The sequence below is a fragment of the Alexandromys fortis genome, unplaced genomic scaffold, assembly GCF_014885135.2.
Source record: "Alexandromys fortis isolate MF-2015 unplaced genomic scaffold, M_Fortis_MF-2015_v1.1 scaffold_124, whole genome shotgun sequence".
In the NCBI taxonomy this organism is placed as follows: domain Eukaryota; kingdom Metazoa; phylum Chordata; class Mammalia; order Rodentia; family Cricetidae; genus Alexandromys; species Alexandromys fortis.
Window position 1 is genome coordinate 3,597,437 of NW_026067995.1, and position 22,579 is coordinate 3,620,015.

General features: G+C 46.2%; 2 protein-coding genes and 1 non-coding gene across 15 annotated transcripts in view; 1 reads left to right on the forward strand and 2 right to left on the reverse strand.

Moving 5' to 3' along the window:
• Window positions 1–12,061, reverse strand: part of Dnai3 (dynein axonemal intermediate chain 3) — a 39,870-nt gene extending 27,809 nt beyond the window's left edge. The window contains exons 1-10 of one of the 2 annotated variants that reach the window (XM_050160169.1): window positions 11,879–12,061; window positions 9,931–10,017; window positions 9,501–9,539; window positions 6,936–7,117; window positions 5,978–6,082; window positions 4,330–4,479; window positions 2,533–2,732; window positions 1,445–1,561; window positions 938–1,128; window positions 24–148 (exon numbers count right to left, since the gene is read on the reverse strand). In XM_050160169.1, the coding sequence (XP_050016126.1) occupies window positions 24–148; window positions 938–1,128; window positions 1,445–1,561; window positions 2,533–2,732; window positions 4,330–4,479; window positions 5,978–6,082; window positions 6,936–7,117; window positions 9,501–9,539; window positions 9,931–10,003 (1,182 nt within the window). In that variant the 5' untranslated portion in view covers window positions 10,004–10,017; window positions 11,879–12,061. The remainder of the gene's footprint in view (window positions 1–23; window positions 149–937; window positions 1,129–1,444; window positions 1,562–2,532; window positions 2,733–4,329; window positions 4,480–5,977; window positions 6,083–6,935; window positions 7,118–9,500; window positions 9,540–9,930; window positions 10,018–11,878) is intronic. The other variant, XM_050160168.1, reaches the window with a different exon arrangement.
• Window positions 1–22,579, forward strand: part of Mcoln3 (mucolipin TRP cation channel 3) — a 57,543-nt gene that overhangs the window by 16,494 nt on the left and 18,470 nt on the right. For 8 of the 12 annotated variants that reach the window (XM_050160176.1, XM_050160175.1, XM_050160177.1 and 5 more), the window contains one exon: window positions 22,169–22,398. In XM_050160176.1, the coding sequence (XP_050016133.1) occupies window positions 22,171–22,398 (228 nt within the window). In that variant the 5' untranslated portion in view covers window positions 22,169–22,170. Of the gene's footprint in view, window positions 1–942; window positions 1,023–14,545; window positions 15,168–16,384; window positions 16,537–22,168; window positions 22,399–22,579 lie in introns of those variants that run through there. The other 4 variants (XM_050160179.1, XM_050160178.1, XM_050160180.1 and 1 more) reach the window with 2 other exon arrangements.
• LOC126512437 (U1 spliceosomal RNA) lies at window positions 16,381–16,544 on the reverse strand. The gene has a single exon (XR_007595038.1). It is a non-coding gene; the product is annotated as a U1 spliceosomal RNA (small nuclear RNA).

Here is a 22,579-nt window from a genome sequence, read left to right on the forward strand (position 1 = left end):
TTGGTGTGCTGTCCATCTGTTACCTGAGGGTGTATGGGGTCAGAGAAACTCCAGAAAAGAATCAGGGATGGCTGTAGCAGTAGTTTACCCGAAAAGTGGACTCTCTCTTCGTAGGAGAGGCGCACAGCCACCGACACGACTATGAGTCCTGTTGAACCAAACACAAGTACCAAGCAGTCAGCAGTCCCCGTGCACAGAGACCCCCACACTCCATGCTTGCTGTAGTGGTAGATTTGATGTTGTGGGCATGAGCTGCATGTCCCTTAGCACTGAAAGCGTAGCTGGTGCAAACTGAGATGTGCAGTCCGCAGAGCCAGCTTTTTTGGAAGACTTGGTAATAAAAATATGATTTTGTCTTTACTTGTGTGACTACGTGTCTGTCTCTGTGTAGTATGCACATTTGAGTGCAGGTGCCCTGGGGACCAGTAGGAGGCATCAGATTCCCCAGAGCTGGAGTTACAGGTGTCAGTGAGCCACCTGGTGTGGGTGCTGGGAATGAACTCTGGTCTCCTCTAAGAGCGGCTTGTGCTCTTGACCATTGAGCCATCTCTCCAGCCTTCAAGAAATATTTTTAATCAGAAAAAAAAAATGTCAGTGAGGAGGGCAGGAAGGGAGAAAGTGAGCAGAGACTTAATTTTTTCCCATGGCTACACTTGAACACATCGTTTGCTTTCCTTGAGGTATCGAGCTCTTTAAAGGTGTCTGTCTGCCCAGAGGGTTAGGGTAGCACATTCAGCACGGGAGTCTGGCAGGCCCCAGGCAAAGGCAGCCTCTTCGTTCACTGTCCCTGCAGCTGTGTGGCCTGAACAAATCTTTTCCCCAAGTGTGTGTGGGAAATGCTTGCCTGGCAGGGCCCTGGCACTTAGCAAGCCTTGTATGTTTAGCTGAAGTCAGTCTCATCTTCAGTCTTAGATACTAAAATAAGACTTTTCCTTACCGTAGATGGTCGGGTGCCACGAGACACAGGTAATCATTTTCTCCATGGTGCTGTGAAGGTCTGTAAAGGACTGGTACTCTTTCAGGTGGGTGTCGCTCTTGTCCCCAAAGGTGCTTTCTTCCTCTGCAAGGTTCTTCCAGTCATTGATAAATGTGTTCATGATTTCATTTTGCTGAAGGGCTATTTCAACACTGTTTTATTTTTTTTTAAAAAAGAAGCAGCCGACATGCTATGTTTTAGTATCAATGGCATTGGAACTGTCATCACAGACACGAGGATGGTTGAGGAGGCGTGTGTGCCTGTGAGGACTATTCTTGCTCATAACCCAAAACTGCACAGCATGAGTCCCGTGGAGGGCAGGAATCACTGAGACTCGTTCACTCATGTCCCACTAACAACTGTCCCTATATTTCTATGTGTCACACAGGAAGCTGCTTCAGGAGACACCATTATTAAAAATAACTGGGTGCATATTATGTTTAAAGTTTTTAACAGATACTTTCTTACCTTGTGGACACGTTTTTGAGAAAGTCGACCAAAGACTTGGATTGTTCCAGGCTTTCTTTTTCCTCTTCTGAAAATTCCCTTGGATAATACTGTGTAGTCGCATTTCTAGGAAATGGCCTAATAGTTAAAAGAAAGTTGAATACCAAACTTGGATCAGAGAGAAGCAAATATAGGTAATGTCAGAGCGGGCTTGGGGCGAAAGGTAGATAAGAAACGGAAGAGGATGTGGAGTGCAGCGCTGGTTATGTCCAGGGGAGCAAGGACAGCTGCCATGAAAGTGGCATCAGGCAATAGCTGGAGCAGATGTGTTATTGTTGGGTTTCGAGGATGGTGTTTTAAATGTACACATCTCCTCTCTGTCCTATCATCTCTGCATCTTGCCACTGCTTAAATTAACAGTGGCCACATTTTGCCTGGTTTAATTATAGCCACTTCCTACCTGGTCAGCCTGTTCCATTTACAGCTTCCTCTACCCTGCCCCCCAGCACACACCACCACGGATCATTGTTACACTGTACATCAAGTCTCCTTTGTATGAGAGCTCGCCAGCAGTTCCTGCTGGCCCACTGCTTTTCTGTGCGCCACACTGTGGAGGAAATGAGACTTTAGATGCTGTTCAAAGCGTTCTGGATGGAAGTTTCTTGTTTTTTTCATAAGCGATAGTGGCCCAAATAATAAATCCAGCCAATGAAGCCAGGCAGTCTGACACGGGGTGCAAAAATGGTCACTTAGAGCTGGTGTGGTGGCACATGCCTGTAATTAATCCCAGCATTTGGGAAGCTGAGGCAGGAGGATTGCTGAAAATTGAAGATTAGCCCAAAATACATATAGCAAGTTCCAGGCCAGCCTGGACTAAATAATGAGACCCTATCATAAACAAAGTCTCTCAGCAGGAAGACAGTAACACAATTCCAGGTGAGAACCAGCAAGCACTGTGATTATTAATACCATTTCCCATTGTCCTGCTTCATAGTTTTAACATATATTTATGTCGTGTTCCCTAAGAGTTTAAAAAGAGAGTTATTGGGCACAATTCAGTCTTCTGAATTGAACACACTTTTGTGATGGCTGTACCATGTCATACCTACCATCTTGTCTGAGTGCTTGTGCCCTTGACTTCAGGAATGACTTGCAAGCCGATGTCTTTCTCAGCTTGTGTGAGTGTGTAATTTTTATCAACGTAGGAAGCACACTCAATGTAGGCATCTTTGACGCTAGAAGCATTCTGGTCTCTGAAAGCCACGGGGGCACCAAATTGACTTCTTTTCCTAGAAATCATGTACGTCACCTGCAACACACAATAGGCAGCAAAGAAAACCCAATGAAATCTCTGGAGAGAAGTGGGTGTGAGTGTTGGTTTACCCAGACACTCGCAGACTGCTGTGGATTCTTGCTGTCCCTCTCGAGCTTTGGTTCCCACAGCCTGGAGCCACTATTCCTCGATGAAGCCATGGTCACCATGACTGAGGCCTCCTTGCCTGTCAGAAAGACAAGCAGTGACTGAGAATTTACATCTTGACCAGTAGTGGACTGGTGTGAGGCTTCAGAAGTCCATCTCCATGGCTTCTCTTTGGGGTAACCCTGAGTGTAATTTGTACTCCCGAGTTCCTTTATGAACTCAGGACAAAGCCTTCCTTCTAGAGACAATGGCAAGCTTGCTCCCTCGGAGGGCTTCCTTCCTGCGCAGCACCCCGCTAAGCCAACTGCACCCAAGCCTCCCCTCAAGAGCTGCTCTGAGAGGGAACACTACTGTGTTCCCTTTCTACTGCTGCGGTGATCAATGACCACAGCTGGGGTGGCTTAAAACATAGGGGTTAATTCTATGTTTAGTCTAGCCATATAGGCTAGACTGCTGAAGTTGTCTAGTTGGGGGGCAAGGGAGAACTTGACCTTGCTTCTTTCCCAACCCCTGGTACCAGCTAGCAGTGCTCATCATTCCTTGATCATAGAGGTCTCCACAGTCTCCAAGCAATGGGGATTGAGCCGGGGGCTCGAAAGGCCTGAGAGCCAATTCTCTGTCTCTTCCATGTGGCATCCCTGCCTACCATCTATACTTGATCAACTTCTCATAAGAACACTAGTCAATAGATGGGAGGGGTGGCATAGGGGGAGCACGAGGAGGGGAGAGAGGGGAACGTGGTTGGTATGCAAAATGAAAATAAATTTTCAAATACAAAAATTAAAAAAAAGAACATAGTCAAATCAGATTAGGAACCTAGTCTATGTGTGACCTCATTATAGCTTATATATAGCTCATTATATATTAGCAAAGACCCCTCCCCATTTTACCAGTAATGTTACACTCTGGGGCACTAGAGGTCAAGAGATTTTTTAAAGATATCCTTTTTTTGGGGGGGGGCAGATTTAATTCCTGACACCCACCAAAGAAAAAGACCATTCTTTGTTGGGAGCTGTAGATCCCTGGCCCCTTGCCTTTCTTTGCCTGCCTTAGACCCTTTGCCTGCTGGAGTGAACTGAGCAAAACATCTGTGCCTACAGCTGCTCTGAGCACGAGACCTTGATGGCAGGGGAGTTTGGAATGAGGCCTGCCCCTGAAAGATCCCGAGAGCTGGGTGTGGCTAAGGATCCCTATATAAGCTTTCTCTGAGCACAATAAACTTGGAATTGAATCTTGTATGAAGGACCACCCGTGTCCGTGTCTCTCTCTGTCTGTCTCTGCCTATGTGTTTTTAAGTCTCTCAGCCCCATTCCAGCTTGCATACATCTCGGCCTGGGTGCTACAGGACCATTTGGCTTTTTACAGTTCTTCTATGAGAAAAAGAAGAAACCCCACACTTTCCAATATAGCAAAGTTCAGGCTCTCCCAGGAAAGAACACTTCTAGTTACAGGGGGGTAAAGACTGGACAGCATCAAAGATTCTGACCCGCCTTTTTGATTCCTTGATGGATTCTTCCTCAATTTCTTTCTCACTTCCCAGAGATACCCACGGCTTGGAGACCGGCGGTTTGTAGATGTACATGTCTTCTGGAGCATGCTCCTTGGGTTCTTCTTGTTCCTCTGGCACTTCTGGGGTCTAGGGCATAACAGAAGCATTTTAGAACATCTGGCCATCCATATAGTCCATGTGCCTCACACAATTAACTTGACTTTTCTAGGGGTGCATGGAGCGCTTTCTGTATCCTTGCCAACTTACGTGTTCATAAGTCCAGTAAGCAAAAGGGTGGTGGAGGAGGAAGTTGGCCCTTGACCTCTGTCCCAAAGGGCCGGGAGGATGGATGGGAGAGGAGTAAGAGGACTGTTGGCCACTGTATGGGACATGCGACCCAGAAGGAGGGAGTTGGGTAGGCAGGGTTAGAGGTGTGGGGGAGGAGCCAGTATTTCCGGCAGCATGGTCAGGGCAGCATTTTTAGGGTCACAATTCCCAGATAGGTGGGAATCTGGAGGCGCCATGATCCTAGCCAACAGGACAGGTGCTGTGGGACACTGGTTACTGAGGGAAGGATGGGAGCGTGGCACCCAGTGGGCATACGGGAGTTTTGGCCACTTGTTCCACAGCAGCGAAAGTTTTAGATATTTAAGACATATGGTATCAGCCCCAATTTAAAAAGATTTTGTTAAAGGCTGCCCAGGGCCTTTGTGGATCTGGCTTCGAATTGTAGGTGACCATTTTGCAAGTCTATGCTGGGACCGAAGCCTAGTGCAATATATTGACTGTGGTAGGCTTTGAGTCCAAAAACAGGGGGTGTGATAGTCCTTTGAACAGAATGCCTTCTGAGAAAAGGGATAAGGCAGGTCCTTGTCCCGGTAACAGATTGAGGGCCTGGTACGACTGTGCCTTTGGTGGGACCCCTGAAAATCGCAGCAGGCCCTGGGAAAAACAGCTTACCTAGTTGAAAGTCAGTCTTAGCCTGCCGGAGAGCAGGTGTTGGGGAGAAGGGTGTTTTACCACCATTTGGCCCTGCGCCAGTGGGGGAAAAACAGCCCCTTGGTGGAATTTCCAGATTAAAATTTTTTACACCCCATAAGGGGTCCATCATTTGGCAGGCTTTCTGAGATGCAGCAGGGTTTGGAGAGAAATGGGGGAGGGGCTTGGGGTGGAGCTTCCAGCCAAGCAGGGAGGATGAACAGGATATTCCATATGCTAAGAAAGCATAATTTATTGCACGTCTTTACAAATAATACAGATTGCTTAGTTTGGTGGCTAAAATATAAAACTCAGTTTCCCTGGATTTATGAAGGGTTATTTGATAAGAGGAAAGAGAGGAAAGTAATACATACATACATACACACATACACACATATGTGTGTATATATAGTATATATAAGTACATACATCTATATTTATATATAGATATGTGTGTGTATACACGTGTATGTATGTGAGTGTATGTATATGTATATGTGTGTATTCTATTTGGGATAACTCCATCCTGAGGTATAATTTATTTTCCTTAGTTCCTCTACAGGAACTGAGAAAGCTCACCATTCTGAAGCTGAGCTGAGCCCCGGGAACAGAACTCTGTCAAGGGGCCTAGGGATGACCCAGAAGCTTAGGCTTATGATTTTCTTACCTTTAAAAAGTTTTCCTTGCCTTCCTCGGTCCCAATGAGGTAAAAGTTGAGTCCATATTTGAAGTCTTTGTCGTAGACGAGCAGCAGCTCATCCCCAGGATATTCCTGTGGGGATCAACGGAGGGCGAGGGTCAGAGCTCATCACTTTGTGCTGGTGCCAACATCAAATCGACATAGTCTGCAATGAATCACGGTGATGATCTGCCCGCTAAACCAAATCCTCAAATTTAATTAAAACGTTCTCAAAAATAAAATGGATTCATGAAATTTTTACCATGCAATTAAGTGTTTTCTTAGAACATATGTATGAGCACCATCTGCTTCACACATGCACATAATGCACCTGCACTTACAGGGTACACTCACCCAGCCCAACACACACATGCACGCACACACACATATCTACATGCACACACAGTACACACTCATGCGTACACATGCACACACACATGCACACTCATGCGTGCACACTTATGTGTGCACACACATGCAACATGCATACGCACATGCACACACAATTCACACTCATGTGTACACACACATGCACACACACCTTAGAAAAAAGAGCGAGCTTTGTGCACTGCTTGGTGGTGCGGTCTTGGTGCTTGGAGGCAAAGCAGGACCCAAACTATAAATTTAACAATTTAAAACAACATAAGAAAAAAATTTGAGACACGGTCTTTCTTTGCAGCTCAAGGTGGCCTGGAAGTTGCCATATGTCCCAAGTTGTCCTCAGTCTTGTGATCCTCCTGCCTCAGCTTTCCAAGTGCCACCATGCTCAGCTCCATTCCTATTTTAAGCTACGGGGTAAGAATGAACCTTTCACTTGGCATTCTCACATAGGATTTCTGGGGGCTGAACGTAAAGGGAGTGCCAGAATTGAATGCGAAATCATCTCTAACTTGTCCTGGGCTGCTCTTGAGGTAGGACTGAGAGCAAAGATCAAGCCTGTATTTACCCGGACAATTTTTTTCACCGGGTGGAAGTCAGATACTGCGGCTCGGTTCAGCAAGTCTGCCAAGATATCTTCTTTTTTGATGAGCTTATATGTTTGCTCATCTGTGAAATCTTCCTCTGCTCGACAGTTGAATATTTCCTGGGTCTTGGTCGTTAATACTAATGGATAAATCTCTGGGTGGCCTGGGAGAACAAAGTGCAATTGGGACATTAAGTACAACTTAGAATGCTAGCATCAAGGAATGTTCTTGGTTACAGATTTGAGACTCTAAATTTCTCAGTCTTACATCTGAAGTAACTACATTCACGGTAAACATTCTGAACCACAGACTTGAAAGGTAACTCAGTCACTAGCCCTGCCTTGCAGACCTGAGGACCTGGGCTCCACCAGCCGCACCCACGCAGAAGGTGGGCAGCATGGTGGGAACAGAGACTGCCCTTCCATTTCCTGGCTGCCCAGACCCAAATAATCACACAGAAACTGTATTAATTACAACACCGTTTGGCCTATTAGCTCAGACTTCTTGTTAACTAACTCTTACACCTTAAATTAACCCATTCCTATTAATCTATGTTTGGCCACATGCTGTGGTGTTACTTCATTTTTTATATGTCTGTTTCCTTCAAGGCTGGCTTGAATCTCTCTTCTTCGGCAGCTGCATGGCATCTGCCTGACTCTGCCTTCTTTCTCCTTGCATTCATTTTAGTTTTCCTGCCTACCTACATTCTTCCGTGTCACAGACCAAAGCAGCTTCTTTATTAACCAATGGTAATAAAACATATTCATGGCACACAAAGGGAATCCCAGATCATGGTGGGATACCCTCATCCCGCCAGCAATGGTGAGCTGGGGATAGAGACAGGCAGATCTCTGGAGCTCCTGGCTAGGCAGCCTGGCCTACTTGGAGAGGTTCCAGGCCTATGAGAGACCCTATCTCAAACAAGAATGACATTCAAAGGTGTCCTCTGTCCTCTACCTGCATGTACACATGTGTGCACCCACTCAAACACAAACATGCATGCACACACACAAAACCTTGGGCAAAATAAAAATAAAGTGTCAAAGGCTTATTAATATCCTCTAAGAAACATTAATGTTTTCCTCTATTCATCCCATGCAAACCTTTTACCGCTTAACTGTCACCTCCCTTGTATTGCTACTATGACGTTAAATAACATCTCTGAAACACTTTAATTTATTTCTGTATTCGACCATCTTCTTACTGCTGAGTATTCAGTTTTTCTTATTTGTTTCTAATTATTATAACTACTCTTTTAAATTAAAAATGTTTATGAATTGTTCTTGTACTACAAACCATTTCTTTGGGGTAGTTTTAGGGGTGGAAGTACCAGTCTGAAGGTGTGGTGATTTTCTTTTAGGTCCTTTCAACATCTGTCTCTGTCCCTGGTCTTGCTGCTTCCTCCTACCACAGACCAGTCCCTAGCAGTGGCGTGTCCTGGGGGGAGGGGGAGGGGTCAGAGGATGCAACAGGGGAAGGGAGCATTTTACCCGTCATTACGGATTTCTTCCAGAGTCTTACACTATTCAATATCATTAGCCCCTGCCAGGCCTGCCTCTGTCTCCCTATAGCATCTTCTCCCATCTCGGCATTCCTGGGTCCCAGTGGTGATGTCCAGCACACAGACCATGCATTAAAGACTCTGTGGTTTCCTTAGGAAGCTGCTGGGAGGAACTGGGGACTCCTCAGCACCCAAGGTGGAAAAAGAGCAGGTTGTGTAACTTTTTGTGTAGCTTATTCTACTTGTGGGACTCCTAACGATGGGAACAGGGGCTGTCCATAATGCTTCGGCTGGCTCTTGGGACCCTATTCCTCATACTGGATTGCCTTGCCCAGTCTTAATACAAGGGGCAATGCTTCTTCTTACAGCAACTTGATATGCCACGCTATGTTGATACCCATGGGAGGCCTGCTCCTTTCTGAACAGAAGCAGGAGGAGGGGACTGACGATGGGAATAGGTCCTCTCTGGGAGGGGAAACTATGGTGTGGATTTAAAATAAATAAAGTAAACAAATGAAAAGGAAACAAAAGACTATTTATTCTTATTTTATATGAATAGATGTTTTGCCTGTGTACACATCATGCTGTGCACCATGTGCATGCAGTACCGTTGGAGGCCAAAAGAGGGCACTAGGTACACTGGAACTGGATTTATAGTCACTTGTGAGGCACCGTATAGGTGTTGGGAATCAAATCCAGGTCTCTGGAAGAGCAGTCGGTGCTCCTAATCACTGAGCCATCTCTCCAGCCTCTCCTTTCACTTTTACTGGGGTTCTGGGATCAACTGAGGTTGTCAGGTTCGCCTGGAGTGTGCTTTACCCGCAGTCATCTGACTACCCCTTCCTAGTCTCGAACATTTCTTTTTTTAAAGGACTGTTTTGACCAAACCTATTTCTCCACTTAATTTTTCTATTTTCATTGCTATTCTTTATTTTAAAAATTCTGGGGTGTGGGGGTGCAACCCGAGCAGACCCCAAGTTTGGGGCCCATCTGGGCTATGTCGTGAGCCTCTAAACAGCGAATCCCCAGTGCCGCTTCCGCTCACCCATGCTCTCCATGTTCATGGGCTCCTCTTCTTCGGCAACTGAAAGGCAATGGGATATCAAGTTTACAGTTTGAATCAGGTGATCTCCCCTTGCTATGCCACTGTAAAACATCAAACACAAACCATAAATAAAAATATATACTGAAGAATTCAACTACCACCCGACTGGTTACAGGAGAAGCAGGAAACTGTCTTCTTTTTAGTAACACATGTGTGGTCGGTCGCATTTCATTAATATGTCGGGAGAAGGTTAAGCTCCATTCAGTGTTTGTCTGACTTTATAAGAGCAAAAGTATTTCATTTTACTTGATAGATATAGCAAGAGTATATACTCCATAGTACACAGCAACATGCAATAATACCAAATAACACACATAGCAAGAAATAACCCAGTAAAAAAAAAATCCCCTAAACAAAAAGACAGTCCTACCTAGTAATGGTTGTTTGGCCTTCTTTTTGCCCTTTTTCTGGTCCTTGGGGCTCTTCTGCGCTTTTGGTGCCATGGTTCTGATGTAGGCTACATTGAGAGATAGCATTATTAAGTACTGGCTTATACTTTCAGGTATGAAGCATTCTTATTTAGTGAACGTAATATTTTCTAGGCTTAGGGCCTAGACTAAATCAGCAATGAATTTTCAGTAGGAACTCAGGGTTAGCTGTGTACTGTGTCTAAAGGTTTTAGTGCAACAGCCATGTGATTGATAAGACCCCGTTCCTATGGAGCCGTCCCTGCTGCCCTGGGGTCTTATTCTCTGTGGTTGCTCGATGCTGTCTTGGTCTTTGTCTCCTCACAGGTGTCTCAGCTACACAGATGAGCTTTAAGCCATGGGGTGAGTCAGGTCCGCAGCACACACATCTGTGCATAGTTTGTAAATGAATATAACTTAAGTCATACTCCTGTCTTACATGTAACCGTTAAGGTCTTATTTGTGCCGCCTCAGGGTGCTTTGACAGGATATGGCACTGAGCAAGGTCATTCCATGGCATCAAATCCCTGTCAAGATGCCCACCATAGACTCATCCTGTTAGATGGTTAAGAGTGTGATTTCAGAGTCAGGTATAGTGGCCATCCTATGATTGGAGCTCTTGGGGGTGGAAGCAGGAGGATTGTCTTGCACTGCAGCCAGCCTGGGCTACAGAATAAGATGTGGTTTCAGGAGTTTGTGCACCGGGATTTACGAACAGTCTTACTTTTTAGCTGAATGGTCCTGGCAAGCTGCGGACCGTCTTAGTCTCTATGTATTTCTTTGTTTCCCGGGGAAAATGGAATCCATTCAGAAGGCGGTTTTGAGGACTCAATAAAAGTAATAAAAATCAAATCATTATTCAGCTTGTCACCTCAGAGAGGTTTGTCTTATTTTATGAAATCAACATCAGATTGAGCATTATCTTGTAGCTGATGTCTAAGACACCATCAGCTTCTGTTGTTCTTTACCTAATCCCCTCATTACAGAATCGTGACCAAAGTGTGGGTGCCCGAGTGTTTGCATGCATTGCAAACATTATCATTATTGTGTATGTGTATATATGGATGCAGAGGAGGAAGGAGGGTGGCATATGTACCACTGTGCTTGTGTGACAAAGGACAACTCTGTGGAGTCACCTTTATGTGGATTCTGGGATTGAATTTAGGCCATCAGATTTGCATAGAAAGCATTTTTCATGTTGAGCCTTGAAAATCCAATGTGTGTATTATTATTATCATTAACTCTTTTTTTTTGAGACAGGGTTTCTCTGTAGCTTTGGAGCCTGTCCTGGAACTAGCTCTTGTAGACCATGCTGGCCTCATACTCACAGAGATCCACCTGCCTCTGACTCCCCGGTGCTGGGATTAAAGGCGTGCGCCACCACTGCCCAGCCAGTTTGAAGCATTTTATGTGCCTTTTAAATTAAATGAAATTTTTTTTGAGACAGGATTTCCCTATTTGCCTACTCACACTGGCTTTGAGTTTAAGACACTTCTGCCTCAGCTTTTCTGCGACCTTAGTTATGTGTTATTATTACTGTCATTTTTCATCCTTTTATGAAGGATGAAGGGGTCAGGTCACTGACGAGGGGACACAGAAAGGGTGAGCACACTCTCAGTCTCCACACCACAACATCCCTCGGATTGCTGTATTTCATTACAAATATATCTTATCTTGTAAGAACAAGACAGTATCTTCTCTCTGTTCCCAGCATTCTTAAATCGCTGTTCACTGCTCTCTCGTAGCTGTTTTGTCTCTGGATTGGGCTGGAAGCCCTTTGAAAGTAGTGAAAAAAGTCTTTGCTTATTTCGTAGACTTCACGGTGCCTAGCACATTGAGGGAGGTTTCTGAACGCCCTTGAAATGGTAATGAGATATTTAGTTTACCCTTGCCCATTCTGAACCGCCTTACCTGGATCACTAAAGGCAAAAGAAGATAGATAGCCTCTTGGTAGTCAGTACCCGGGAGAAAAGCTTCTCTAAGGGTTGGAGACGGGGGCTTGACGCTTCTCGCTCCGGAAAAATAAATCTCCAATCTCCAGCAACAGCAGCTTGCGGGTGTTGCTAGGACGCGTCCGTTGCTAAGATGGAGATTGACAAAACCCCCGACACCAATACGGTATCGGGCCCCCAACCGTTTTTGTCAAAGCAGGCTTGTAATTGGTTGTCATGTTGTGACGTCACCTAACGTAACCCCAGAAAAGCCGGCTGTTTTCCGCCAGCCAGGAAAGCGCCAGCGATTTCGGTCTTTTTGTGGCAGTGCTTCCGATTGTTACTAAATCTTACCATTTTCTCCTCCCTGAATGTGTGTCTGAAGATACATCTCCTCTAAGATGCTTTTGCCTTTTCCTTATTTCGGATGGCCTCATCTGTCACCTCGCTGGTAACAGCAGTGCCGGACACGACTCATCTTTTTCCCTCTAGTTTATCTTCTAAGCTGCCACGTAGTGTTCGGAACCAGGGGCCCAAGGCTGGCAGCACTTTTTGCACAGCCCCATGTGGTGTACAAAAAGTTGTACAAAATTCTGAGCATGACTTGAAAGATGCCTGGCGGGTGCCAGATACCGTCTTACCCCATTTCCAGCATCTCACAGTGCAACCCAGCACTTTTGATCCACCTCTCCCAGGGACATGAAGACTAGGGGGTAAAGGCTAGGCCGTGGACTGAAGGGAGGCGCACTCGCCATGTAAGTGTGAGGACCCACGTTCAGGTCCGAGACCCCCGCGGGTGCATCCCAGTGCTGGTATGGGTAGATGAGACCTAATGACAGGCGACTCGAAGCTGTCCAGTCTCCAAGTGGGCACTGGGTAGATGATTCACACAGAGATTAACGTTTTTGAGAATTTGACATTCTGCTTCACAATGTATCATATTTGTGTCAATTTAAAAATGTGTAAAGTCACCATTGACTAAAATAGAGACATAATTGAATGAAAAAAAAAAAAAAAACCCACACCAGGCAGCTATGACATGCTCGTCCCTTGATGTTAAGTAGCTCTGCCATCCTGGTTCAGGCGATAGCGTGTCCCCGTGGCTCCTCCGTGGAAGCCTTTTCCTCAGGACACGGTGGCATTGCTTCTATTCCTGTCTCAGCCTGAGTCTCTTTCTCCATCTTCACTGCTTTGTGAGGTCCTTCACCTTTCAGATTCAGCTCAGATGCCATCTCCTCTGCAAAGCCACACAGCACAGAGAGAATCAGTCACTCTTTCCTGTTCTTCCGTTTGAGCATCACAAAATGCAGCTAAGGCACTTCTTGACGTTAAGGCTGGGGTAATATCTCTTTCTTTGAAGTGGATGTAATACCCAGCACAGCTTCTGATGCACTCATGTCTTAATTATGTACACATTCATGCAGTATATGTAAATATATGATTGCTTATTCTAGAAAATAAATGCAGGAGATATTAGCAAAGGCTTTTCAAAAAATTTCTTAAAATGGTTTATTTTCCTTTAAGAAAATTTTCCCACAATCCAATAACTGGATTTGAAGAGGATTGTAACCTTGTGATTTGACTGAGACACGGGTCCTGCTGTCGTCTTTGCTTTGGACACACCCCAGTGAATGAGTCAAGAGTCACAATACCAAGAAAGTAAAAGAGAAAAGGGAAGTGAGTAGTGATTTCTTCACGCTGCAGATCCATGAAGAACATAATCCGTTCTTCAGTGGGAGTGGCCAGAAGAGAGGGCTGGGGTGACTAGTGAGCACCTGTGTACTCTCAGGGGACGTGGATTAAACTTGCCACAAACTCGAAGATATTCAAAATTCGTTTTTGTTTCATCAGTTAAGTTAGTGAGTGAAGAAGTTACATCAGAAAATAAGGACGCTTAGAGAAATTTCAAAGTGAGTTTGCCGTAGGAAATCTGACACGTTAGAGCTAAGATAGTTTTTTTTTTTTTTCTGTTTTTTTGAAGAGCTCAGAATGGAGGCTGTGAATAGCATCCTTGTACGGTCACTTGCTTCAGGCCTTAGGAGAGAGGACAGGTGAGAAGGAAAGGGGTCTCCGTGTTTGAACTCTGCCCTTGTGGGATCACTTCTAAGTTCTTGGGGAGCTGTCTTACTTAGTCTATGGCAGAGGGAACAGAAGAACATCCTCAATGAACTCTCAGCTTCAAAAATGAGAAAATCAGATGCAGACACCTGTCCTGGGGGCAAGGCTTAAAAATCAACCTTATCTCTAACTTGTCAGATTTTGTGCAGCAAATTTAATATCCATTGATGGAAAGTACCAATTCTAATGTGGTGTGTGTATATATAAACACCCATGTATGCAAGTTCCTGTGCCGGTGTGTATGTATATGTATGTGTGTGTGTGTGTGTGTGTGTGTGTGGTGTATTGTGTGGTGTATGTGTGTGAGTGTGTGGTGTATGTGTGTATATGTGTGTGTGGTTTGTGTGGGGGTGTGTGTATGTGTGTGGTGTATGTGTCTGTATGTGATGTATGTGTCTGTGTGTATGGTGTATGTGTGTGGTGTATGTGTGTGTGTCTGTGTGTGGTGTATGTGTATGTGTCTGTGTGTATGTGTATGTGTCTGTGTGTGGTGTATGTGTGTGTGCATGCACATGCGTAGAGGCAGAGGGCAACCTTGGATCTTGTTCCTCACTAGCCATCCATCTAGATGTTTGAGACAGGCTCTCGCACTGGCCCAAAGCTCATCAAGTAGGCTAGACTGGCTGGCCATAAGGCCCTACGACTCCATCCGTCTTTGCCTCGCCAGCACCAGGATTACAAGCACACACTACATGCCTGGCCTTTTTAGGTAGATCCTGGGAGTCAACCTCAGGACTTCATGTTTGTACAGTAAACACTATATTGACAGAGCTATCTCCTCGTCCTATTGTGGCAATTATAAAAAAGGCAAGTCTAAAAAAGACTTGGGTGAGAAATACACTAAAGCAAATAAAGGAAAGGATAATTCCCATCGTCACTTCTGCAGGGTAGTTGAGTCCAGATGGGACTGGAATGACTCAGGCCCCCTCTGTCCCCACACTTGATCGGTGCTGTATAGAGAGCAGGTGTCTCCAGAGAAGCTGGGGCAGCAGCTTGGGAGGAAGCCAAGAACCTCGCAAGGAAGCAGAGTACACCGTTGCTGGATGAGTCTTCACGCTCTCTACACGGAAACAGCTGTCAGGGGAGAGCCATGACCTGCTTGCTGGTGGTGGACCTTTGGTGTGAACAGGCATCGAGCCCACTGCATGCTGGTGAGGGACCTTTGGTGTGAGCAGGCATTGAGTTTTGGTGAACAAACCCCAGATATGTTTATTTTTTTTTTTAATCCTTAGGGCACTTTGAATGTTTTTGAAGTGATAGTACTGCATTTAAAGCAAGAAAATTGTATCTAAGCCTAAATTTGTTTTTGTCTTCACAAACTAAACTTCCCAAACGTCACTTTGGGGTGACAGTGCTTCCTTAGAGTAAGGCAGAAGAAGGTGGGGCAAAGCCAGGAAGGCTCCTCAGCTAGTCCTGGTTTCCACAAAGAACTTTCTATTAGAGCAGGAAAGGGGAGAAGAAGGAGAGAGAGTCAGAGAAGAGGATGAGTCAACTGTCTCAGCCAAGTAGACAGCTTCAGAGTTAAAATAAGATCTGTGTTCAATAATGCTGCCATGTGAAGCATGCATGACATGTGAAGGCACAAGTCATGTGACTCAATCAAATGATGATTCTCCCATCCCTCAGGCTAGCCAATCAAATGATTCTCCCATCCCTCAGGCTAGCCAATCAAATGATGATTCTCCCATTCCCTCAGGCTATTCACTGTTCCTTTCATTGGAGAGATTAGGCAGGAAGGGAAGTGGAGAGGAAAAGAGAGGAAATGATTCCTTATAAGTAAGTTGGGAAGAGACACAAAAGGGAATTTGGGCCCCACTGAACTGACCCCCAAAGCCAGACTTTTTTCATTCGCTACTAGACAGTGCTCACCTGCAGTAGGGTTGAGGGAGGGTCATCTCTCATTTCTGCAAACCCATCCAAAATTCAGATCGTGTCTGAACAATTATGCATTTCAAATTCTTCCTGCAATGATAACCTCAGCTACAGCATGGAAGAAGACAGCGTTAAGCTGCGCAGAGACAATGGGCACTAGAGATTAAATTATACTTCTAAATTGCACCTGAGAATAGAGTGTGCCAATTAGATGCTCTCAGCATCTAGCTCGTCAATCCCATCTGGGATTCGGGTTAATCAGCAGCATAAACCTTTTACACTCCATTGCAAAACAAAACTAGAAACACTCCCCCACCCAAAAAGACACAAGAAAAGATAGTTTCATTTATAAATTGTCTGTGCAAACTGATCTAGCATTTGAAAAAAAAAGTTTCCAGAATGATCCGTCTGTTCTGGATATAGTTGGTGGGATACCCCATTAGGACGATCTACTTATTTTACAACTTCAAAAAGCATTTATTATTTCTTTTCCAAGGGAGAGCATGCACACGGTCCCCAACTACTGCAAATTATGCAGTTAGTTTCTCACATTTGGGGAAACTGCAGGGCTCAGCGCATCCAGAGTGCAACGGAGAAGCCTCAGCCCTGGGAAAACCACCTTTGTGATCATGGTATCTCCCCTGCCAGGTAGGTATTCATGCCCCAAGATAATAAAAATAAAACAATAAATTAATACAAATCTCAAGCGATTGTAATTAAAGTTAGCTAAAGTTCCTGCTAGTCTTGATAAGTGGTAGAACCACTGTTAAATGTTTCACAGGAATTCGTGAAGAAAAGGTTACAGTTTAAAGACTGCTCCCAAGCATTTGCTTTAAGGTTTATTTTTATTTTACGTGGATAAGTGTTTTGATTGCGTGCATGCACGTGCACCCCAAGTGTCTACCTGGTGTCCCCAGAGGCCAGAAGAAGGCACCTGGTATCCTGGACCTGGAGGTACAAATGGTTGTGAGCCGCATTGCCGGGAACCAGACTTGGGACCTCTGCTAGAGCAGCAAGAGCTCCTAATGACGGAGTCATTCCCCCAGTCTGGCACTTTTAAGAAATTCATGTGTGGTGGCGGGAGAGATGGCTCAGCAGTTGAGAACACTGACTGCCCCTCCAGAGGACCAGCACCCACCTGGCAGCTCACAACCGTCCGTAACTCCAAGAGCTGACTCCCTCACACAGACATGCATGCGGGCAAATCACCAACGTCCATAAACATTAAAGGAGAAAATGCATGCATGAGCGTGTGCCAGTTTGTGTAAAGATGCACCTATGTGTTGCCATACTGGCGCACACGCATGCCTCTGAGAACCAGAGGACTGCCATGGTGTGGCATACTCAAGAATCCAGTGAGACAAGGTCTCTCATTGGCCCATAGCTCACCAATTAGACTAGACAGGCTGGCCAATGAACTCAGGGATCCTTCTGCCTCTGACCTCCCCCAGGACTGAGATTGTGGGTGCCATACGGATTTGGGGGATAGATTCAGTTTCTTAAGAGTGCAAGGCAGATGGTTTTTCCTAACTAAACCACCCTCCAGCCTTGTAACGGTGCCTGACATATTTGTATTCACATTGCACCCCGGGGCTTCCCAGGGCTTTTTCTGCACCTGCGCTCTAGGGAGAATCAACAGCCCTTCATTTCCCATCTTTTGACTGATGATTCAAGGCTCCGGATGGATGCCTTAAATTTTCCGAGTTCACATTGTCTGCAAAGATGAGCCTAGCCGGCCCGGGAGCCAGGTGAACGTCACTGTAGCTGAGCCTCAGTGTGTTTCCCATACCACCTTGACAGCTCCATGCCTAACCTGTTGGAACGGTCCCCTAGTTGGAATGGTCCCCTAGTGATCCACCTCACCAGTCACTTTCCAGCTTACAGGGAAAGGGAATGGTGGGAGCGCAGGGAATAAGCCTCTGGAGGTGTGCGAGAGAGGACAGCATCATAACCACAATCCTTCAGACGGCCTCCTCTCCCCACCTGTCTCAGAGAAAGGCCGCCCCACAAAGGGCGTGGCAGGGAACCCGAGCCCAGGGGAGGAGGGTCACAAGGCTGGAGCCCCTAGGAGGGAGGGTGGCTGCAGCCTGTCGGGCTCCGAACTGAGGGTGACTCTGCGCTGATCAGTCAGATCTTTCGGCGGCTACCAGGACCTGTCTCCTCCCCTCGAGTCTGCGCTGTCCCCTCCGGTGCCGGTGCCGGTGCCCCCTCGGCGAGCCTTGGCCGCAGGTGAGCCTAGCCCAGCGCCGCCCCAGGGCATCAGGTGTCGTAAGAAACTCGCTTGCGGCACTCCGGGAGGGAGCCCGATGTCTCCAGTCGGAGGTGACACAAAGCGGGAGGGTAGGGTCCCAGGACACCTGTGCCAGCCATGGAGGGCACACAGAGGGGAGCTGAGTGCGAGATGCACCAGTTTGTCACAAACGGGGCTCCAGCACGCACCACAGGTCAGTGGGGCTCATGGCTGGGGTGGGAACACCCACCCTCTCTGTGCCACCTCGGCAAGGTTTGGAGGTGACAGCAGAGTCCTGCCTGTGGATACCAGTCATGTTTCCTAGGAAGCAAGCGGCGAGAATCCAGTGCAGGATGCCACCTTAGCCCAGAGTGTTCCTGCTCTCTGGGAGGCCGGTGTCCGCTGGAGGTCAACTGGACTCCCACCAGAATCTCAGGGACCACTCCTGGAGTGGCTTCCCGTCTGCCCTTAACTTGGGCCCTTCCTTTCTAAAGGCTGTATCCAGAGGTAGAAATGGGGGCAAGAGCAGGGGTTCTGAGCTAGTTGTACTCCAGCAGGTTGCAGAAATCCGAGTATCTCAGGGTGTGGTATCAGGATGGCAGCAGGCCAGACTTTGCTTTCTCGCAAGGCCCCGGTACCACAGAGGCATGGAAGAAGAAAGAGGAAGGAGGGACGGTGGAAAGAGTAGAACTGTTCTCGTTTTGCAGAAGCAAAAACCAAGGCTCGGTGTGGACCCAGTGAGTGGCCTGAAGTCATAGACTTGTATTGTAGAACCAGAGAGGGAGGGAGGAAAGGAGGGGTCTGGTGAGATCCTGCGCTGCTGAGGAAGCAGCCTGTGGCAGTTGGTGGTGCTTTCTCCAATTGCACCTTCCCTCTGTATAGCTACATTTCTGCCACTCAACCCAATTCAACCTCTGGCTGCTGTGACAAGGAGGTCTGTGAGTCAGGCTAGGCCAGTGCCCTGGCACCTGAATGGACGTCTGCTGTTGTCCCCCCCCCCCCCCAGCAGGCCTTGACACCAGACAAAGAGTGGCTGTCAATACCTGGTCAGTCAGTGTGGTTCCCCGTGGGTTTTTAAGTTTAACAGTCCGTGGGAATGAAAGCTGGGCTCCTGGAACAACTTGAGCAGCGTTTTGAATAAATTAGTGGTGGTTGGCTGTTTTCTCATTGTTCCTGTAGGTTACTGTTACGTGGCGCACGGCTGGTGTGTTTAAAGTTTCATTTTCTCTGTATCACAGTGGAAAAGGGTTTGGTGACAAAACACTTTAGTAGCCACAAACTCATCACTGTAGCTATTCATGTGTGCTAATGAACAGGAATGGTTTGCGTCTCTCTTAGCCAGGGTTTCTATTGCTGTGATAAACACCATGACCACAGTAACTCAGGGAGGAAAGCGTTCGGTTCAGTTTATAACTCTCAGGTCACAGCGCATAACTGTGGGAAGTTGGGGCAGGGGCACGGGACCTGTCAGGGCCGGAACTAAAGCAGCAGCCGTGGAGAAATGCTGCCTAGTGATTGTCCCTTAGGGTTTGCTCAGCCTTCTTTTTTCTTTCTTTCTTTCTTTCTTTCTTTCTTTCTTTCTTTCTTTCTTTCTTTCTTCTTTCTTTAGTTCTTTTTTCCTTTTTCCTCTGTCTTTCCTTTTTTCTTTCCTTTTTCTCTTTTTCTCCTTCCTTTCATTTATTCTTTGTGTTTTTCACACCATGCATCTCCATCCCATTCATCTCCCCATCCCTTTGTATCCACTCTCTGTCCTTACAACCTTCCCTAAACCCAAAATAAAATAAAATAAAATTTAAGAGAGAGAGAAGTGAAAAAAAATCAACTTGTCTCACATGAACAACGTGTGGGCTCTCTCCCCAGATGGCAAAAACAAGCAAATGCTGTCTAAATCGTTCCACTGTTTTGAAAATTTGTCTCGCCACGCTTTTTTCCTCTCTTTTATATCTTTGTCCAAGCGTTATTACACACACTCATGCTTTGAGGTGTCTTGTGACACCGGAGCAAACCACACTTGAGGCGAGCCATTTCTTTGGGAGGAACTGACTGCGCTTGTTACATGAGAATATGTTTTATGCATTACTTTCTTCACTCGGCAGTGGCCTCATTACTTTTCATTAATCAGGAGTTTAAGATGCTCCTCATGACTGGTTTTTATAGCCCAAATATGCATTTTAGGAATCTTGGGTTTGCTGAGAATGTTGTAATCTACATGCAGCGTGTGATTCTAGACTTGGAAAGCAGTGGGTATGACTTATCAGATGTATAAATGTAGGCAAAAGTCTTCCCCCTTCGTTGTTGAGTGCAAGTTGTTAGGAAAACATTAAAAAGACGGGCTTTCTGTTTCATGTGGAAGGACTCTGCTCTCTCGGTGAGAGGTGGGTATTTTATTCAAATGGGTTTTCATAGTATTAGTACTAGTCTGAGGGGAAATCCCAGGTAACTCCCACGCTCTGGAGAGACCCCTTCCTCAGTCTGAAAAAGCTTCTTTACCCCTTTCAAAGAGGCTAAAGAAATAGTATGCACACATGCTTCAAAGGGTAAGCAAGGTCAGTATTGGGTCATTCTGGAATTGGGTCACAGTTGAGGGCTGCCTTCCCTTGGGTAGCTGAGCTCCGTTCTGGGGGCTCACACAGTCCCTACAAGTCTCGCGGTGTTAGAGAGCCTCCCCGAGGAGTGGGGCAGAGAGCAGGTGAGGCTGCCTGCTCACATTCTGTGTTAAGGCTTTATTTGCACTTCATTTAATGTTTGCTACAATCGTCCAAGGATAGAGATTATCATTTTGTAGGATTGAGGCTCAATGTGGGCTGAGTGAGTTGATGCAAATCATAGAAATATCAAGGCCCAAACTGGTTCTTGGTTCTTACAAAACCTATTTATCGATGAATTATTGTATGGGAGTTTTTGTTTATCCCCAGAGAGGAAAATGAATGACTATATCCACACGAAACTATGCACATCATTTCAGGGTCCATTTGCTCTCTGGAGTTCTTACTCCACTTCTCAGGCCCTGATCTTTGCAATGGCTGTATCTTGTACCCAATGAGCCAGAAAGCACACACATACCATATACAACCACACATGTAAACATCTAATCTTTTACATCACATTAAACGTGGAATCTCCTACAATCTAGTAGGAGCAGCCCTTAAATACACTAACTTTCAACAAGGTGAGAATTCGCGTAAGTATTGAAACCACTTAGAAACTGGTATCCCCTGTGCTAATGGGTGTTCAGCTAAGATCGTGTGGGGATACAGGATAACTCTACGGACACTGGGCAGCCATGCCAGCTTTCTTGGACATACTAACTAAAGTAGTTTTGAGTCTGAGAAGGCACAGCTCTACCACGGTCACCAGCAGCGGGCTTGGGCCATCTCTCAGGTACTTCCATTCGGGGGGGGGGGGGGGGAAACTGGATCCTTGGCTATGACAGGGATAAAAAAAATTTCAGGGCTAGTTAACATGAAGCCGGGTGGGAGTTTATCGATGACATTTTGATACATTGTAAAGCATGAGGGTGAAAAGAGAGGGGTGGTCCAGGAGGAAGAGTAAGGCCTCCTCATGCATGGGCACAGGCTTCCCAAGAGAGGATCACAAGCCTCCTTGTGTTAGCCCCATCTACTGTTTTGATGGTTTTCAAGCCACATCTCCAAGCGTTGCTGGGAAACAGCCTTTATTTCTCACTTTTTGATAAGTAGGGTGACAGGTGGCTCCAGGGAGATCTTGGATGGAATTGTTATCTAATAAAGTAAAGCAAGAGCCACTAAGGCTGTGCAAGGGGTTATGATGATACGTCCCTATTAAGGGGGTTTCCTAGTGAGAGTTCCAGAAAACTGCAGGTTTAGAGTTCGGAAGGGAGGGAGGCCTTAAGCAAATGTGAATTGTGCTAGAACATTTGATTCTCAGCTGGCCAGAGGCATGAACCAGGCGTTCACCCCATTCCTTTCTCGTGTCCCCCACTTTCCCGGTTTTCTATTCTGCCTCACTGAAGGTGATCTTTGGACACTGTGTCTTTCCCCACTGAGTGGGCTTGTTTGGTTCCCTCCCTAGCGATGGCAAACCCCGAGGTGGCGGGAAGCGGCTGTGGCTCTCACCAGGATGACAGTCCCTGCACCATTCACCAGAGCTCATCCCCCAGCGAGCTGCTTCTCTTAGAAGACCAGATGAGGCGCAAACTCAAATTCTTCTTTATGAATCCCTGTGAGAAGTTCTGGGCTCGGGGTAGGAAGCCTTGGAAACTCGCCATACAAATTCTGAAAATTGCAATGGTGACTGTCCAGGTAAGCGACTCCCAAGACAAGTGTGGTGCAGGCAGAGAAGGAGGGCCTGGCTTATGCTGCAACTTTTAACCACAGGCATAAGGGACGTGAGAAAATAAGGAAAGATACACCTGTATTAGCAAGGGGTTTCTCCTGCCATGGAGAGACACCATGACAATAGCAACTCTTTTTTTTTTTTTTT